Below are 18,936 nucleotides of genomic sequence, written 5' to 3'. Positions count from 1 at the left end.
TTTCACTGAGACCGCCAGCTTCAGTGTCCTGCCCTTGCTGACAGCAGCGTGCACAGCTGCAGGAGCAAGTCCTGTCTGCTCTTCTTGACTTTGTGTTTCCAAGAAGACACAGGCGCCCACATTTTACCACTTGTGATGTCCAGGGAAATGGGCACCCACCCCAACCTGCCCTCCACCTGAGAGGCAGCTCCGGGAAAGCCTCTGTTCATGCCCCTGCCAGGCAGTGGCACTTGTGTTTTCCGCCAGAACCGTAAGACCCACCCGGGCCAGCAGTGCCTTTCCCCAGTGGCGCTCATTCACTCCTCAGAGCAACTCTTCGCTCTCCCGCCGGGCAGCCCAGTTGTTGGATCACACGCAGGTCACAGTGAAGAGCTGCCATCCAAGGCCGCCAGGCCTCCAGGGCTCACCATCTAGTCCTCATTATGGGACCCAGAGAGAGAATGGACATCTGGGGAGACCCTGATTTCTCTGGGGTGAATGGGGAAGAGAATGTAAGGGACTCATCCCAAAGGATGCCCCTAGTCAGGGCTCCAGGCTGGAAAGGAAAGGGAGATCCTATATGGGACTGAGAGTCAGAACCTTGGTGGTGGGAGCCTGCAGGCCTCAGCAGCTCGCACTGTGTGGGTGGGTCTGGGAGGCAGGGGGTGCTCAGTGATGGGCAGGGTGGGAGGAGGCACCTGGGCGCAGCCTCCTTCACCCTCTCCAGTACAACAGCCAGCGGGGAAGTGTGACTTGGGCTAGCAGGCCTTTAACACGTCCCCAACCCTCGAGGTTCTCCCTTGAAAAGTTGGGGGTGGGGCAGCAGGCCTGTCTCAGAGCCTCCGGTGCAGTGACTAGCTGCTCCTTAATCTTTGTTAATCTTTGCTGTCTTCACTGTGTATTCTAATGGTTAACTTCTGTTTATGGAAAGGAATGCTGGTTTCCATTCATGAGAGTGACAGCATGCTTGTCTTTTTTAATATATCCAACTGAAAATTAAAATGTGTTGCACATCAATGTGAATATAGTTAATGCGCTGAACTATACACTTAACATGGTTAAAATGGTAAATTATGTCATGTGTGCTTTGTCACAATAAAAAGTGAGATAGCTTAAGGAAAATTTTTACAAAAATTATAGTAGAGATAAGAGGTGGGTATGACAAAAATCATGAAGGCAGATCTGAACTAAGTTTAGGGAACCCTGGTCCTGTGTAGCCTCTTTGTTCAGTAGGGAATGAAAACAAGTCCCAGAGAGGCTGATAGAACGAATAGGACTTTATAGTCAGAGAGGCCTGGCTGGTTTGGCTCAGTGGATAGAGCTTTGGCCTGCAGACTGAAGGGTCCCAGGTTTGATTCCTGTCAAGGGCACATGCAGACTCAATCCCCCAGTAGGGGGTGTGCAGGAGGCAGCCAGTCAATGACTCTCTCATCATTGATGTTTCTATCTCTCTCTCTCTCCCTTCCTCTCTGAAATCAATAAAAAAATATATTTTTTTTTAAAAAGTCAGAGAGATCTGAATTTGTATGACTTGGGACAAATCACTTAATTTCTTTTTACTTTGGTTTTATTATTGCTAAAGTGGAGACATCATTACCAGTGTCACAGAGATCACTAAGGATTATACTGTAAACACTAGAGGCATGATGCACAAAATTCATGCACGGAGGGGGGTGTCCCTCAGCCCAGCCTGTACCCTCTTGCAATCCTGGACCCCTCGGGTAGGGTCCCTAGGCCTGGCCAGAATCAGGGCCTATCGGGGCTTTCCTTCTCACAGCTACCGGCAGCTGGCCCCGCCCCCGCCACTGCCACTGCTTGCCAACTGTGTGGAGCTATTCCCCCTCCCCTGCCACGGGTCGCCTCCCTCTGCAGGCGACAGGCGTGGGGTGTGATCACTTGGCTGGCCTTGGCCTCCCTCTGCGGGGTGATCCATCACAGGGCCCCCAGATCAATCACCCTGCAGAGGGAGGCCCCGCCCACCCACCACAGCACCACTGACAGGGTAGCCTGGGCCTCCCTCTGCGGGGCAATTGTGACCCTCCTCTCTGCCCCTCTCCCAGCCTGCTCACGGTGCCATCGCCTGAGAATTGCCCGTGGTGCTGGGCACACTGAGCCCACCCAGCCTGCACAGGACCCGCCACCGGCTGCCCCGCACCCTCGTGCAGCTCTGAGCGGCTCTCTCCCGGCAGACATGACTCATTTAGCTCAGACAGTAGGACCGCACACTCGCCTGCCTGCTGGCAAAGTAGCCCACAGATTTCCATGTAATTGCATAAGCTACATGTACTGGGCTAATTCTCCATATCTGGTTCCTGGAACAGTGCGTCCTGTTCACTGTTTACAGGGACAGAGAGCCCAGGCAGTGAGCCCTCCGGCAGACGGCTGTCATCTGTTGGGCAGACATAATTGCCCAAATACGCTGGACGCTGCCCAGAGCACATGCCACTCCATGAGGATCACTCTTGGTGCACACTCCTGCTCTCTCTCAGCCTGTGCCTTCCCCCTCCCCATCCCCGGAGGGTCAGTGGGCACAGGGTACATAGATGGGAGGAGAGGACGGGGCTCGCACATGCTCAGAGGGAGGATGCGGCAAAGGTGCTTTAAAGCAGAGCCTGCAAGCATGCCCTGTCCCTCCAGCTCTTCCCAGTACGTGTCCCTGGCAGTTTCCACAGACAGACTCACCGTCGATCACAGAGATTCCAGACTTTTTCATCTCAGTGGTTTTAGCTTCTGCTTGGAATGTCTCTGGGCCATGAAAACGCTGGCCACAGTCTGGTTCATCGGCCGGGTCCGCTTCCACTGATGCGGACTCACAGGTGCGTCCAGGTACCCTAGCTCTCTGCATGTGGCTTTCTCAGCTTCAAATAGAAACGGAATAGAATAGAAATGGGAAGTATAACTTCCAAAACATAAGGTGGAAAAAATGTAACAAATTAAATGTGACCAGTTCAACAATGGGCAGAAATAGAGGAAAGGAAAATAAAAAGAGAGAAAGGTAAATAGAACATGAAAAATAAGTAAATCAGATAGCAAGGACTAGGTACAAACTTTTCAGTTTTCATAATAAATGTGACTAGGTCAGAGTCATCTGTTTCTTAAAAGATTGAAAGTGGAAAATTGGCTTTAAAAAGGAGAGAGCAAGCCCTGGCTGGTAGGTAGCTCAGTTGGTTACAGTGTTGTCCCGATACACCAAGGTTGCAGGTTCAATCTCCAGTCAGGGCACATGCAAGAATCAACCAATCCTATATAATAAAAGGTTAATATGCAAATCTACCGAACGGTGGAATAACTGTTCACTATGATGTGCACTGACCACCAGGGGGCAGATGCTCAATGCTGGAGCTGCCCCCTGGTGGTCAGTGTGGAGTGCTGCTCAGCCAGAAGCCCTGAGCTGGGCTCATGGCTGGCAAGCACAGTGGTGGTGCCGGGTGCCTCTCCCACCTCTCCAGCAGTGCTAAGGATGTCCGACTGACAGCTTAGGCCTGCTCTCCGTGAGGGCTCCCAGACTGCAAGAGGGTGCAGGCTGGGTGGAGGGACTCTTCCCCCTCCCCCCGGAGTGCACAAATTTCATGCACCGGGCCTCTAGTGAATACTATAAATAAGTTGAACAACAAGTGGAGCGCTCTCTCTCACACCTTCCTTCCTTCTCTCCCTTCCTTTTTCTCTAAAAATCAATAATTTTTTTAGAGGGTGCAGGCCGGGCTGAGGGACCCTCCCCGCCCCGCATGCATGAATTTTGTGCACCAGGCCTCTAGTGGATACATAAATAAGTTGAACAACAAGTGGAGTTCTCTCTCTCTCCCTCTTTCTCTCACCTTCCTTCTCTCCCTTCCTTTCTCTCTAAAAATCAATACTTTTTTTAAAAAAAGGAGAGAGCAATAAACAAAAAGGTTTAAAAACAAAACAATGGGGAAAAGATAAGCCAGAAATTAGAGCAAAAAGAAAGTAGATTTAGCAACTTCAAAATCAAATAAAAATAGAGTTCAAAGTGATAAGAACAAAAGGGAACCATGAGAAATATTTCAAAATAAGCTAAGTAACAACCTACCAAGAAAATAGAGCAGCTGTGAACTTGTATGCTCTTAATACATAGCTTTAAAGGATTTACAAACAAAGAAAAACAATAGCCAAAGTTCTCCATCTTTTTCAAAATATTTTTTTTTAAAAAAATGAAATCATGGAGACACATTCACTGACAATAGGGCAATAGTGCAAAAGAAAGAAAAGCTTAGAAATTAAGAACAAAATGGTAGTGAGTGAGGGTGTGTGTGCCAGAGAGAGGGAGAAATCTATTCAGGTGAAGCAGGACACACACTGTCAGAGCTTCCTTCGTTTATAAGAAAATCAAAACTTAAATTCAAACTTCTGGTGGAGAATGACAGGCTTAAACCCTGAACCTCCAGGGAAGAGTGCATGCTTGCCGGCAGCACCCCTGGTGGGAGGGACGGGAGGGCAACGCTGAGCAGCGGGGAGCTGGGAACAGGTGCGCAGAGGTCACTGATCCGCAGACCCCACAGAAGTTCCCAGCCAGCACTGAGAGCACCCACCTGTCTGCTCTGCGAACAGCACTCCCAGCAAAGACTCGGCCATGGCAGGACCAGGCATCTCTGGAAATGAGGGCAAAGGAGGACCTACAAACAGAAGAACTGGTTGGAAGTCAGTTTAAAAACAATTCGAGGAAACCACACTGTTACCACTCCACTGTGGAAAACAGTGTGGAGTTTCCTCAAGAAATTAAATATGGAACTGCCATTTGACCCAATGATCCCACTTCTAGGAATACATCCTCCCCCAAAACACCAATCAGAAAGGATATATGCACCCCTATGTTCATAGCAGCACAATTTACAATAGCTAAGATCTGGAAACAGCCCAAGTGTCCAGCAGTAGATGAGTGGATAAAAAAGCTGTGGTACGTTTACACCATGGAATACTATGCAGATATAAAGAAGAAGGATCTCTTCCCTTTGAGAAGCATGGAGGGACCTGGAGAGTGTTATGTTGAGTGAAACAAGCAAGCCCGTCAGAGAAAGACAAGTATCACATGATCGCACTCACATGTGGAATCTAATGAACAAAATAAACTGACAAACAAAATAGAGTCAGAGACATAGAAACATGGAACAGATGGATGAATCTCAGAGGGAAGGCGGGGATGGAGGTCAGGTGGAGAGGGATTAAGGAGGGAATTACATATGCATATATGCATAGCCCATGGACACAGACAATAGTGTGGTGAAGGCTTGAGAGGGGTGAGTGCAGGGTGGAGAGGGTCAATGGGGAAAAAAGGCAGGGACATCTGTAATAGTTTCTACAATAAAGATAATTTTTTTTAAAAAGCAATTTAATCCCAGATGTCCTGAACAACCTAATACAAAGCTGTGACCGCCCCACCCCCCGCCGACACCCCCAGGTTTGACACTGGGGTTGTTCTCTGGCTCCATCCCCGTTTGCTCCAGGCCCCAGCGTCTGGAACAACCCTCAGGAAGGAAATAAAGAATTTTCACTAGAGAATCTAACAGGCCAAGGAAAAACAAACTACACGGGCAGCAGGGTCCCCAGTGGAACAGCCAGGCCTGCGTGTGCCCACCTCTGGGCACACAGCGTGCACTCAGCGGCTGGAGAGCCCCTCCCTGGAGCAGCTCCAGGTCACTAGACATTTAAGAAATGAATCTCAGAGAAGGATGACACAAACGCAGGAGAGAGAGAAAGCAAGTTGGAGGCAGCGGAAACTATGCAAGCGAGAAAGCCAACTTTGACATCTCCATGGAGAGACTATGAAAATGGACACTCAGAAAACAAGGCTCCCAGCCCCCTCAGAAATGAGACACTGTTAGGGTCGCCGAAGGAGGAACGCACGAGGCCAAAAGGGGTGAAGAATTATGAATTTATAGGTCATCTGGATACCAGATGGGCTGAGCCCCAAAGTGGCACCAGCCCCCAAAGACGGAGAGTCAGGTTTTGAAAGGACTCTGGGTGGGCTTTTTCTGGGCGGAGACTTCTCTGTGCAGGTCTGGATTCCGGGAAACTCCGGAGGGGAGAGAGAATGGTCTTAGCAAATGGGATGTGGACTAAGCAAGTGGAATGTCCATTATGAAGTGGCCTAAAGGTCTGTTCCCAGGGAAGGAGTGTTGAGTCAATTCTTTGATCAGACCTAACAGATGCCTAATCAGACACAAAAACTCAAGGGGTTGGGTGAAAAGCTTGATACGACCTCCCAGACAGAAAGTAAGAGAGGAAAGGAGGAGAACCCAATGTGTGAACAGAGGGAGTCCCAGACAGAGGGAAGAGAGGAAGCCTGGGCAATTGGCTTCCATAGGTTAAGCTCCCGCTGGGATGGCAAAGGAGGGACCAGGGTCACCAACTCCCAGAGGTTCAGGAAGTCAGGGCGGGGGTTGGGGCAGCGGCAGGACAGGGGTAAACAAAACAGATTCTCAACCTTCCCTTCTGGGAGTTCCATAGATAATGCCTGAAATTTTAAATCAAGACACAGTAGTGCAAGTATATCATCTATATATATAAAAGCCTAAGCAACCGAATGACCAGTCGACCGGTTGACCAGAGCGTCCAGCTACATGGGTAGCCCTGCCATAAATTCACCGTCATCACCTGGGCCCCATTGTTGCCCCACAGGCCTCCGGTGTTTGCCTGGTTGCCTCTTGTTGCCAGACCCTCTGAGACCTTGTCCAAGTCTTCACCCTTCTCCTCCCTCCTTAATGACCTACACACTCCATAGGCAGTGACCTCACCTCTTGTTTCACTAAGAAACAGAGTCACCAACATCCTGCAGCCACCTGTAAACTTGGCTGCATCCCTTGCCCCTGTCTTCATCTTACTTTGCACAGTCAGAAAGTTCTCCTTCCTACCTAAGGTCACTCCAGGATAGTCAGTATGTTAAGGTGGTTAGAAGTAGAGGAGTAGAGAAGCAGATTCCAGTGTCAGACAATCTGGGTAGGTAGCAAGTCCCTGTACATGTGACCTGGCCCTGCAAGGGACAAATGGCCTGGAGAGCTAAGAGTTGAAAGACTCATTCCTCTTCCAACAGAGCATCTCCTTCTGTCTCTGTCTCTCTCTGTCTCTATCTCTCTCCTCTCTTCCTATCTCTACTATCTCTATTTCTCTAGTTAAGTGTGTCTCCTTCCAGTTCTCATTCTCTGTGTGTATGTGTTTCTCTCTCGCGCCTTCTCTCTCTCTCTACACATAGACTCTCACGTGCACACGCGCGCATGTGTGTGTGTGCACACACACACACACCCCTCCTGCCAGTAGCCCCTCCCTCAAGAGAAACCCCACCAATGCAGGAATTCAGGAATTCGTGCTGGCCTCTAGTTTAGAAATAAGCATAAGAAAAGGAGGAAAACAGCACCTAAAAGCTGAAAGTGGTGGGGGAGGAGCTGCTGCCTAGAGCAGGCCTCTGGCAGCCTTTTCAGTCCTCAGCCTGCGTTTGGGATATAACTTAAACTACAAAAGTGAAATAAAAGGAAACCATTCATTTTTTTGAATTTCCAGAGTTCTCCTACGACAAACCAAAGCCTTAGGGAGGGCTGAGGGGAGGCCAAGGAGAGTGAGGAGGTCAAAACCTGAGCTGTGTCTGTATTATGTTATTCTCACACCAAGACTATATTCATTGAAGTCCATATTTTAAAATAGTTCTCATTTAAATAAGAAAAGAAAACCTAAAACCAAAAAAGGGAATGCAACAGGTACACAGCCCTAGAGAGTTCTTCAGGTACGAGCCAGGGGCTGGGGCAGGAGCCTCAGAGCACGGCCACCTTCACGGGCAGGGCGCCCAGGTGCTGGGAACTGATGGCGCCAACATGGGAGTCATGCCCAGCAGCAGGGGAGGCGTGGAGAGGGCCCGGCTGGAGGAAGGAAGACCGTTCAGGCGGGGCTGTGGCCCGGACACCAGCGCCTGCTGGAGGCAGGGCGGGAGCCTCGGGGGCAGCAGGAGAGAAAAGCCTGGGAGGTGACAGCTGCGACCTGCAGGAGCCGAGTCTTCCATCACAGGCTGCAGCGAGGGCAGCAGGGGTGGTTAGACGCACCAGGAGAGCGGGTGGGGCTCTGTTCTGATTTTTCCGGGAGAATAGTGATGGTCAGCGCAGCCATGGGAAGGGAGATTGATTTAAAGTTTGATTTAATTTAGACTAAAAGCTTGGGATTGGGAGGAGGAAAGACAAGATGGATGGGGAAGCAGATGCACCTCTAGGAGGGAACATTAAACTGGACAATCACAAACAGGAGAAGCTGTCTGACCCTGGAGCCAAAGGTCATGCAGAATGTGCGCGAGCGGCCAGGCCCTTCCCTGGGGCTGCGTTTACCACACGTGCTGTCCTGAGTGCTCCGTGGGTCCTGGGCCCTGAGGAGGCTGCCTGGACGTCTCCACTATTCAGAAGAGGGAACTGGGGGCTGGAATCAGGCCTAGGGTAATGGGTCGGCTACCATAGCGCTGGAATCTGAAATAAGTGGTGGGACTGCCAGCAAGCAGACCCTGGCTCTGCTGCTTCACGCCCACCTCAGAGGCAGCTGTGGGCTGTGTGAGACTCTGCCCGCCACGGCCCCGTGGGGGCACTATCTGGGGCAGAGTTGAATGCTGCCAGGGGTCAGGGTCCACCCTGCCCCTCAGATGCCCTTTGACATCTAGACCTCATACATTCCACTCAGCTGGAACTGACTTAGCAAATTCTAAGTTGTAAACTGTCACAGAAACCAGCCAAAAAGTCATCATTCATTATAAATTATTATTGCTTCTGTAGATATTGCCACTATTATTTTCTAACACTTAGTTTAATGTCTGTTCTCCATTCTAAACAGTAAGCTTCATTCAGGTGGGCCCCTGTCTGTCTTATCATTTCTCTTTTCCCACTTCCTGGCAGGGCCTGACACATATGTGATGCTACATGAATGAATGAATGAATGAATGAATGAATGAACACGGACTCAGCCTTGTGTTGGATCCTCAGGGGAAAATATTTCATTGTTTTTGTAAAGTGCCTGATGGTTGGCAAGGAGCTCACTGTAGAATGTGAGGTCATTGGGTCAGGATTTCATCTGTCTGTTTGCCTCTGTGTCCTCAGGCCTGACATGTAGGAGAAGCTCAGTAGATACTTGTTCAATACACGGCATGGTTTCCTTTGAGCCTCGCGGAGAGCTCCCAAGGGCAGATGCAATTCACTTCTGTTGTGCAGATGGGAAAGTGCCACCCAGGAGGGTGGATGGAAGCTTGCAACTGCCATCCCATCAAAAGCTTCTGAGAATGCTCATCTCTGCTTTCTCTGCCAATGTTATATATTAGCGGCCCTTTTAAATTAAGAATCCTATGACAGGCTTATTGACCATTTGTATTTCTTCTGTTTATTTCTTATTCATACTTTTTAATCCATTTTTCTATTGGGTTTTCTGTCTTTTATTTTAATAATACATTTTACTTAACCCAACATATCCAAATATTGCCATTTCAATATGTAAGCAATATAAAATTATTGAGATACATCTTTAAAAATATTTAGTCTTTGGAATCCACTACAGCATATCTCAATTTGGACATTAAATTTTCATCAAAACAAATCTAGAGACAGAGAAGCATCGATCAGATGCTCAAACCTCAGAGGGAAGGTAGGGGTGGGGGTAAGGGGAAGAGATCAACCAAAGGACTTGTATGCATGCATATAAGCATAAGCGATGGACACAGACAACAGGGGGTGAGGGTGAGGGCAGGACTGGGGGAATGGGGGGCGGACAGTAGGGGGATAAGGACACATTTATAATACCTTAATCAATGAAGGAAAAAAATTTTCATCAAAAATACTTGGTTTGTACTTGTATTTCATAAAATATACATTGGAGGAAGTAGATTCACATGCCCAAATTGTTCCAGTTATACTGTGATAGGCAGAATAATGGTCCCCACAGATGCCCATGTCCTGGGAACCTGTGAACGCTGCTATTCAAGAAGGGATGAAGGTTGCAGATGGGAAGGTGCTTAATCAGCTGAACTTATCATAAAGAAATATCCTGGATTACCCAGGTGGGCCCAGTGTGATCACAAGGTGCTAAATAGTGGAAAAGAGGGGCAGGAGAAAAAGTCAGAGTCAGAGAGAAATTTCAAATGCAACGCTGCTGGCGTTGAAGATGGAGGATGTGGCCAGGAGCCAAAGAATGCAGGAAGTCTGCAGAAGTTGGGAAAGGCAGGGAACCATATCTCCCCTGAGCCTCTAGGAGGCACACAGCCCTGCCAGCTCTTGATTGCAGCCCAGTAGGCTCATTTCAGATGAACATACCCTGTATCAGAATCTATGCTTTTAAAATATTTATAGATCCTGTACCCCAGCAGGAGGCTGGGACCAAAGCCATGCCCTTGACCCATGAGAGGCAGGAGGGATCTGGGTGGCTCTGAGAGCTAGTTCCGAGGGCCCCTTGCAGTGGTGGGGGCCACAGCGGGTTCCTGAGAGAGAGGTGAGCCTGGCTCTCCATGCGGCTTCTTGCACACAAAGCTGTCAGGAGTGTGAGGAGCATCACACACAGCTGGTGCACACCCCAGCTCACCTCCTGGCAGGGGGACACGAGGCTGCTTCTCCCACATCCACATTCTTCTGCTCATCCAGGCACATGGGATAGTAGTACTGACACCAAAATGTGGGGTGTTTGAGTCCGAGTTCATTGTTTCTCGAAGTGGAAGAATGAAGTGGGATCGAAGCTTATTGGGAGAAGCCAGTCCTGGAGAAGGTGCCGGAGCAGCCAGGGTCCAGAGCTTTGCTCCATGTGACAGTGGGTGTTAAAGTCCTTTAGTCCATGTGCTGCGTCCCACACGGCCATGTGGCGCAGGGAGCATGTCCCCGGCCATCAACCCAAGCATCTAGCGTGCAGGGGAGAGAGAGGAGAGAGGAAGCATGCGTTTTTAAATCTAGGAGCAGATGCATGTCTTGCTAGCTTCTGGTTGGTCTTTTGAAGAATTCTGCCTTAGCCACATCCTTGGGATTGGTTTATACATCTTATTGCCTTGTGATTGGTTATTCTGTAAGCTGCTTGTCTTAGCAACAATCCATGTATTTTTAAGTTTGCCTCTTGCACGTGCCCTTCTGTCCACATCCAGTTGGGATGCCTTAGTAACTTCACATACTTGGGTTCCCAGTTTTATCCCCGCCCCCCCCCCCGCCACCCCTATGGTCCTAGTCCCTGTCTATCTAGCTTCCCTCTGTCTCCTCAGTACCTACCCCCATGGGACCTATAGGAAGATTAAATTCAAGAATTTAGACAAAGAGCCAGGAATATAGTCCAAGTTCCGTAAACAGTAGCTCTGGCTGCTTTCTCATTTAGCTGTAGTACAAAGTGTCGTCAATATCAATATTGTCACTCCCCTTTTATGGATGACAGATATTGAGACACAGAGGGAAAGAAGCATCGTGCCCAGGATTATACAGAGACACCAAAACACAAACACCGGAGACCCATCCCATTAGCCAGGGATGAATCTCGCCCACACCCTCTAGTGAGCATGGTTCTATCCTAGGCCACGGTTCTGATCTATCCCTAGAAAGAAAGTAACTGTTAACTCAGATACAGTGGTTACTAGCTGGCTCTCTGGCTTATTGCTGTACTTTCTCTAAAACAAGCAACCACGGGTATTCATGTCATTCACCTTTATGTTGCTTAAATGAGAACAGGAATGTCCTGTGCCCTTGGGGTGCAAGGTTCCGGCAGCCACATGGCAGCCGCTTGGAGGCTTCAGTCACCCGGTTAAAGCCAGGGATTGCCTGGGAAAGTTGGGGGTGCGGAGAGGAGTGCTCTGTGAGCGTGTGTAGCGGGAGCGGGGCTGGAGGCCACGTGGAGAAAGCAGGTGGCCACACCATTCTCCTGGGCAAGTGCAGACACCAGGAAGCTGTTTCCTGCCCAGCATGGAGCCCTGACACAAAATAATAGCTGGGGTTGGTTAGCAAACACACAGCTTTTACAGTGTGCCAGGCACTGCTCCCAGGACTCCCCAGGCACTAATTCATTTAATGCTCATAAGAGCCCACAAAGTACTATTTTTATTCCTATTTCACAAAGAAGGAAATTGGGAGGTTGCTCAGAGAAGTTACGCCATTTGCTTGGGATCATACAACCGGCAAATAGCTGAGCCAGGACTTGAACCCAGGCAGTTAGGTAGTGGGAGTGGAGAGAACCAAACAAAAATGTGTAGTCAAAGCCACACATGGCATGGTGAAAAGATAATACAATATACAATGGCGTCTTATAGAATGTACACCTGAAACTTATATAATTTTATTAACCAATGTCACCCTAATAAAGTAAATAAATAAATAAAACATTTTATTAAAAAAATGTTTAAAAGCCACACAAAGTCTGAGTTGGGAAATTCTGAGCATGAACAAAATGAAGAAAGGCCTCAACAGAGATGGGTCACTCACACAGAGAAGGGGCAGAGGAGGCCTGGCCTGGTGGGTGGAGACAGGGGGAGTCCAGGTGGTTATGACAGGCAGCACCTCATCTGAGCAGGACTCCTGAACAGGAATCTGATCTGAAGTCTCAACATCCCTGAGGAGTGGAGTTACTGTTCCACAGCAGAGATGTGGAAACTGAGGTTCAGAGAAGCTACATGGTCTGCTTCAGGTTACACAGCCAGGAAGTGCAAGGTTGGGCCTCGAACCCAGCCTACCCATTCCGACGCCCTGCTCTTTCCGGGCACCTTTCAGCCTTGCTACCAGATTTCAGGCTTAGAAGTGGGCTGGGCCTCCTTTACCCTCCTCTCCCCTCCTCTCTGTTAGTGACTGATCTCTGTGAGGGCTTTCTCCTTTCATTCATGCTCACATTTGCCCAACTCAGACTGCGTGTGGCTTTGACTACACATTTTTGGTTCTCTCCATGGCAAACCCATTTTCAACTCCATCCCTATAGCCTAACTGGGTTCAAATCCTGGCTTAGCTACTTACTGACACCACAGGTATACCAGGCACTTGGCACCGGTGTGCTGGGTCCCTGTGTGTCACAGCCGACGTCCATTACACAGTGAAATGGTCACCCCTGGCCAGGAGGGGCAGGCTAGAGTTGCACCGATCTGCTGCTCCTTTACCCGAAGTCGCCCAGTTCTGTGTGCCAACCTTTCTCTCCCTGACCCTCTTCAACCAGAAAAAGGACATTGGAACAGGGAGCCCTCTGCTTGAGGGGAGCCTGCCCCCCCACCCCACCCCCGCACCTCCAGACATGGGTTTCCCTCCCTCACCAGGGGAGTAACAGCTGTGGGCAGTGCTGGCGGTGCCTGTGGGCGGAGCCCCTGTGTGCTGCCCACCCCACTGGGGACTGTGCAGGGCCTCTGGGGAGCCTGACACTCTGAGGAGCCCTGCACTCTGCCTGGCACCCAGGCCTACCCGCAGGGCCCCACCCTCCCTCCCCCGCAGACCTGGCACACAAGTCCTTCCCAGTCCGCTCATGCCCCTGTGTCTGTGTTTGTCTCTCTAGGGACTTATTTCTCTGCAAGGGACGCAGGTGGCCCAGCGTCTTCCTGGCCCTGAGGATGTGGGGAAGCACCTCTTTGAGATCAGCCCAGGTAGGCGGGCCCTGGGGCCCCATGCGGGTGTTGCTGTGCCTTGAGCCTGGGAAGGCGGAGCTCCTTCATGAAACTCCATCACTTTTCACAACTCGGAAATTTGGGTCAAATCTAGAGGATATGGTGAATTTGGGGGAAATTAGAAAATCCAATCATGTGGGTAATTAGCTTTTGATAGATTTGTAAATTCACAGTAAACACAAGGGAAGAAACCAATCAACTGGGGCATCTTAGGGTGAAGGTCCCAACCCCAAGTCCGGGTGATCTGCAAACAGGCGGAGGCAGCAGTTCAGAGCATTAGCAAAGCTGCAGCATGAATTCCAAACAGAACTGCGTGCGGTACGGTTGTTACAGAATTTACCAGGCAGCTGGAACACACACACAGGAGTGCTCAGAGACACAGGAAAACTCCACTTATTTCCAGATGTGCTAGTAACGTGACTCAGGGGAGCCTGTTTCCAAATCCTGAGCAAACCAATATGGAGGAAGCTTTCTCTTTATACCCTTTGGTTTCTTTGTCCCCCAAATATGGATCAGACTTCCGGACCTTTCGCGGGCTTTGCAAAAAGCCCCGTGTATTAGGATGGGAGCCATGAGACCACACCTAAAGGCCTGGCCTGGCGCCAGCTCTGATAACCCCTTCCAGGGGTTGTGTATGGTTCATGGTTTGTGGCCTCTGTAAAATGGTAGTACTTAGGTAAACAGGTCTTGCAAGACCAGATAATTAAGGAAGGGGCAGTGACTACAGGCTAACAGGAATGTGCGTTAGGGATACTGATTAACTAGGTACAGAGTCAGGCTGCTAGTCTCCTACATCCTTTCACAAATGGAGTTAATTATCGGCTAGCAAGAGTGTGCATTGGAAGGCAGGTTACTGGCATAGATTCAGATTGCTAGCCCCCCAAAAATGTCTTATGTCCCCCATCATTGTGAAGGAATAATTAACCAAAGAATTGCTATCATAGTAGAGTCACAAAACCGTTCTTTAAGCTCCCTGATTTGAAACGTGACTGTTATTGAGCCTGTAGGTGCTTGAACGCATTTGCTCAGAGGGACGGGCACTGCAGGCAGGCGTGTGGCGTTCCGCCTGACACCCCTCTGGCCTGGGAAGCAGAGCCTGAGCTGCATCTGAGCCCTTTATAGGAGGCACTGAAGCCGGACAGCCAAAGGGTCCGGACTACTGTCATACTTGAGCCAATTCATCAGACAGGGTTGAATCACATATGAGTGTTAATTTCAATCCTGCCGGCAGCATGGGAGAGCAGCAGGTCATCTACAAACATCTGCTCTCCATCCTCTATAAGCCAGCTGCTCATGTGGGGACAAGGACAAAGATCACATGGGGAAGTAGGCAAAAGCCTTTATAGGAGGCCCTGAAGCCGGACAGCCAAAGAGTCCGGACTACTGTCATACTTGAGCCAATTCATCAGACAGGGTTGAATCACATATGAACGTTAATTACAATCCTGCCGGCAGCATGCGAGAGCAGCAGGTCATCCACAAACATCTGCTCTCCATCCTCTATAAGCCAGCTGTTCATGTGGGGTACAAGGACAAAGATCACATGGGGAAGTAGGCAAAATGAATCAGAATGGGTATGAAAAATGGGTATAATGGTTACAGTTTACAGGCAATGCGGCTGGGGGTTTGCAAGGGACTGAGGGTTTGCAAAGGGCTGGCCCCTCTGGTTTCTGCAACAAGGTTGTTAGTCTTTCCCTGATACTAGGCAGCTCCCGGATGGGGAGGATGGGCTGCATTTCCAGGTGAGCTCCCAGATCCCACGTGCAACTCCCAGCAGGTTAGAAAGTGCCTTCTTTAATCAGAACAAAACAATCCCGGTTAACAGCATGGTCAATAATTCTTACAATTATAGCTGGTCCCATATTCTATTTCTGCCCCTAACAGCACCGCCCGCAGAGCATGGAGAAGGGAGCAGTCAGGGTGTGCTGCGAGCGGGCTGCTGCTGGGCACCGGGACTCAGTTCCAGCGGGCACTTGTGGAGACGGTGGGGAGCTGGGCACCGTCCAGGTGAGCTCCCAGGTCCCACCTGCAACTCCCAGCAGATTAGAAAATGCCTTCTTTAATCAGAGCAAAACAATCCCGGTTAACGGCATGGTCAATATTTCTTACAATTATAGCTGGTCCCATATTCTATTTCTGCCCCTAACAGCACCGCCCGCAGAGCATGGAGAAGGGAGCAGTCAGGGTGTGCTGCGAGTGGGCTGCTGCTGGGCACTGGGACTCAGTTCCAGCCTCACTGTGGAGACGGTGGGGAGCAGGGCACCAGGACTCAGTTCCAGCCGCACTGTGGAGACGGTGGGGAGCAGGCCTCAGAGATGTCTCGCTCGCCCAGGGAGTGAGGAGGCAGGGTATAGAGCAGCCATGCCTGCGAGCTGCTCCCTGGGGAGCTGATGCTGGCACATCAGGCCGCTCTGCAGGACCGGCTCCCTAGGGACAGAGAAGGCCTTCGGGGAGAGCGGCAGGGCTTGAGGAGACGGCCCACGTGGATGGGAACAGTGTGCCTGACGTCTGGAATCCCATCCACCAGTGTGTCCATGGGAGACGTTCCTCTGGGAAGTGGTGGCTGTGAACTGACTATGCCAGGCCTCCCTGGGGTCTCAGAGCAGCCTGGGCACCCAACCATCGAACAAGGTGACCAGCACAGTGTGGATCAGCCTAGGCTCAGGCCAGCCGGCAGCAAGCCGCCCGCTGGGAGCCCAGGAGAGAATGTGAGCCGGGCAGGCAGCGTTGGCCTCTGCTCTGTCCATCCTGGGACCCCAGGAGGCACCAGCTGGAGCTGAAGGGCAGGGAGAGCCTCCTGCTGCGGCCCTGCATGGAGGTCCCGCAGCCCGGTTCCATTAGGCATTTCACCCACTGCCAGTGCCAGGGAGGTGGCGGCAGAGCGATCCCAGGTAGGTGGAGGACAAGGCTCAGTTGACTGTAGACCGTGAGTGGAGGCTTCTGCAGAGAAGACAGAGAAGAAAGGACAGTGAGGTGGGCAGGGCCCTGCTGTTAGGGTTGCTGAAGGAGGGATGCTTGAGGCCAGTGTGGTGAGGGATTATAAATCTATCAGGTCATCTGGATACCAGATGGGCTGAGCCCCCAAATGGCACCAGCACCCAGGGACAGGGAGTCAGAGGTTTTAAAGGACTCTAGGCTGGCTTTTTCTGGGCGGAGAATTCTCTGGGCGGGTCTGGATCCTGGGAAGGTGGGAGGGGGGGAGATAATGGTCTTAGTAAGTGGAATGTGGTCTGAGTGCCTAAAGGTCAGTTCCCAGGGGAGGGGTATCAATTATTTGATCAACACTAACACCTGCCATCTCAGGGCGGGGGCGCTGGGCACAGGGAAGAGGGGCTGGGCGAGGGGCCCTGAGCCTGGAGAAGGAAAAGGTGGAAGTCAACAGAGCCCTGCCATAAGTTCAGAAAGGCACTGAGCATGTGCCCAAGGACCAGACAGGGAAAGTCTCCACGGTGCCTGCTCCTCAGCTGGTCAGAGCTATTTACAAGGATTTCCTGACTGGTGGGGGGTTGGGGGCCCCACCATAAGGTAACGGTCCCAGGTCCCAGGAACTAGGACGGGACCGCTCTGCGGGCCTTCATTTTGCCTCCCGCAGTGCTCAGAACACCCATCAGGCAGTGGCACTTCATGGAAAAGGCACTGGAGGTCCGAAAGGACACAGAGCCAGGTGGTGGTAGGTTCAGGGCTTGGACCCAGGCCGTCTGGCTTCCAAAGCCACGCCTGTGAGCTGCCCGCCACACAGGCACCTGGCCCGGGTGTTAGCGTCTCAGCCACCTGGGCCTGGGAGGCCGGGATGCGGTTGTAGGAAGGAGAGCTCCCTTTGTATCCAGCACAGCAGTTAGGCACCAGGCTCTGACAGGCTCCAGGACTGCCGCCCTCTTCCCCTTTGCACAGGCCTGAAGGCCTGGGGGGGAGGGGGCGCAGCAGCTGGAGGCTGCCCAGGGAAAGTGGCCTGGTGTGGGCAGTGAGGGAGGGTACAGTCAGCGTTGGGGGAGCCCTAAGGGAGGAAGACTCCATCACCTCCCCTGGACTCATCTGGCTGGGGAAGGTCAGTGGGGCACGTTTGCACCCGATACCCAGGGCGGGGAAGCTTGACAACTCTTGAAAATGTGACAGAAACCCAAGTATGATAACACGTAAATCAACTAGACGAATTTTAAGTCATAGTCCTATTTGTGCTCTTCAACCGTATAAAAATATTGCAATTTTTCATCAGGTAGAATAAAAATGTGAGGGAAAGTTAGGTTGTGAGTGCCATCTAGTGGAGAGACCTACCAATTCCAGACCAGGCCTGCCTCCTGCCGGCCCTGTGGCCCTAACCATTCCTGCCAGGCCTTACCTCTGACTCTCTCGAGGCGCCCACAGTCCCTAAGCCAGCTCCTGCTGCAGAAACCCCCCCCTCCCCCCACACCCTGCGGCTGGCTCTGGGGCAGGCCCCCGGCAGCAGCTGGGATTCCAGGACCTGAGTCACATTCCCACCTGGGCCTCATCTCTGGCCTGGGCAGTCAGCTGCCTGCTGTGCTTTTGTGATTTACAAGAAGAAATATGTATTTGGTCTCCATTCTGGTTCCTGACGGAGCTCCTGGAAGCCTGGGCATTCCTACCTGATAGAGTGATCAGGTGTCCTTTGTCCTGTGAATGAGGTGACCTTTGGAAGCACCTGAGGATGGGGCTGGTTGCCAGAGGAACCAATCTTGTGGTGAGAGGGTTGGAACTTTCAGTCCCTCACCTCACAAAGCCCCATAAACATCCGGAGGAAAAGCTGCGGGAGCTCCTGGGTGGAAAAGTCGTGGGGAGAGTGGCCGGCTCAGAGAGTCAGGTAGTCTGCGGCCCTTCCCACACGCCTTAGCCTACGCCCTCTCCCATCTGGCTGTTCCAAGGTATATCCTCGTATAATAAACCCATAGTCTAGAGGGTGAAATATTCCCTGAGTTCTGTGAGCCACTCTAGCAAATGGATCAATCTGAGGGGGTCCTTGGAAGCTGTGGTCAACAGCAAGTTGGTCAGAAGCACAGGTGACAACCTGGACTTGTGATTGGCAGGGGGCGGGGGGTGCAGAACAGTCTTCTAGGACTGAACCCTTAACCAGGGGAATCTGACGCTATCTTCATGTAGAGTGACTTTTTTAAAATTTATCTTTATTAACTTATATGCGTGTATGCACAGCCCATGGACACAGACAACAGAGTGTGAAGGCCTGGGACGGGCAGGTGCCAGGTGGAGGGGGTCAGTGGGAAAAAACAAGCAAACAAGCAAAGGGGACATCTATAATACTTCCAACAGTAAAGATAAATTTTTAAAAAAGAATGTGAAAAAAAATGAAGTGTACAATTTTTTAAATTTTTTATTTTTGTTATTAAAAGTATTGCAGATGTCCCCCTTTCCCTCCATTAGCC

The 18,936-nt window shown here is 50.9% G+C and overlaps 1 protein-coding gene across 1 annotated transcript in view; it reads left to right on the top strand.

Moving 5' to 3' along the window:
• Window positions 1–18,936, top strand: part of ARHGAP22 (Rho GTPase activating protein 22) — a 162,638-nt gene that overhangs the window by 63,439 nt on the left and 80,263 nt on the right. Inside the window, exon 3 of the mRNA XM_005861317.2 lies at window positions 13,435–13,522. Coding sequence (XP_005861379.1) covers window positions 13,435–13,522 — 88 coding nt within the window. The remainder of the gene's footprint in view (window positions 1–13,434; window positions 13,523–18,936) is intronic.

Source organism: Myotis brandtii, unplaced genomic scaffold, assembly GCF_000412655.1.
Source record: "Myotis brandtii unplaced genomic scaffold, ASM41265v1 scaffold148, whole genome shotgun sequence".
Taxonomy (NCBI): domain Eukaryota; kingdom Metazoa; phylum Chordata; class Mammalia; order Chiroptera; family Vespertilionidae; genus Myotis; species Myotis brandtii.
This window is presented reverse-complemented; position numbering and strand designations above follow the sequence as displayed.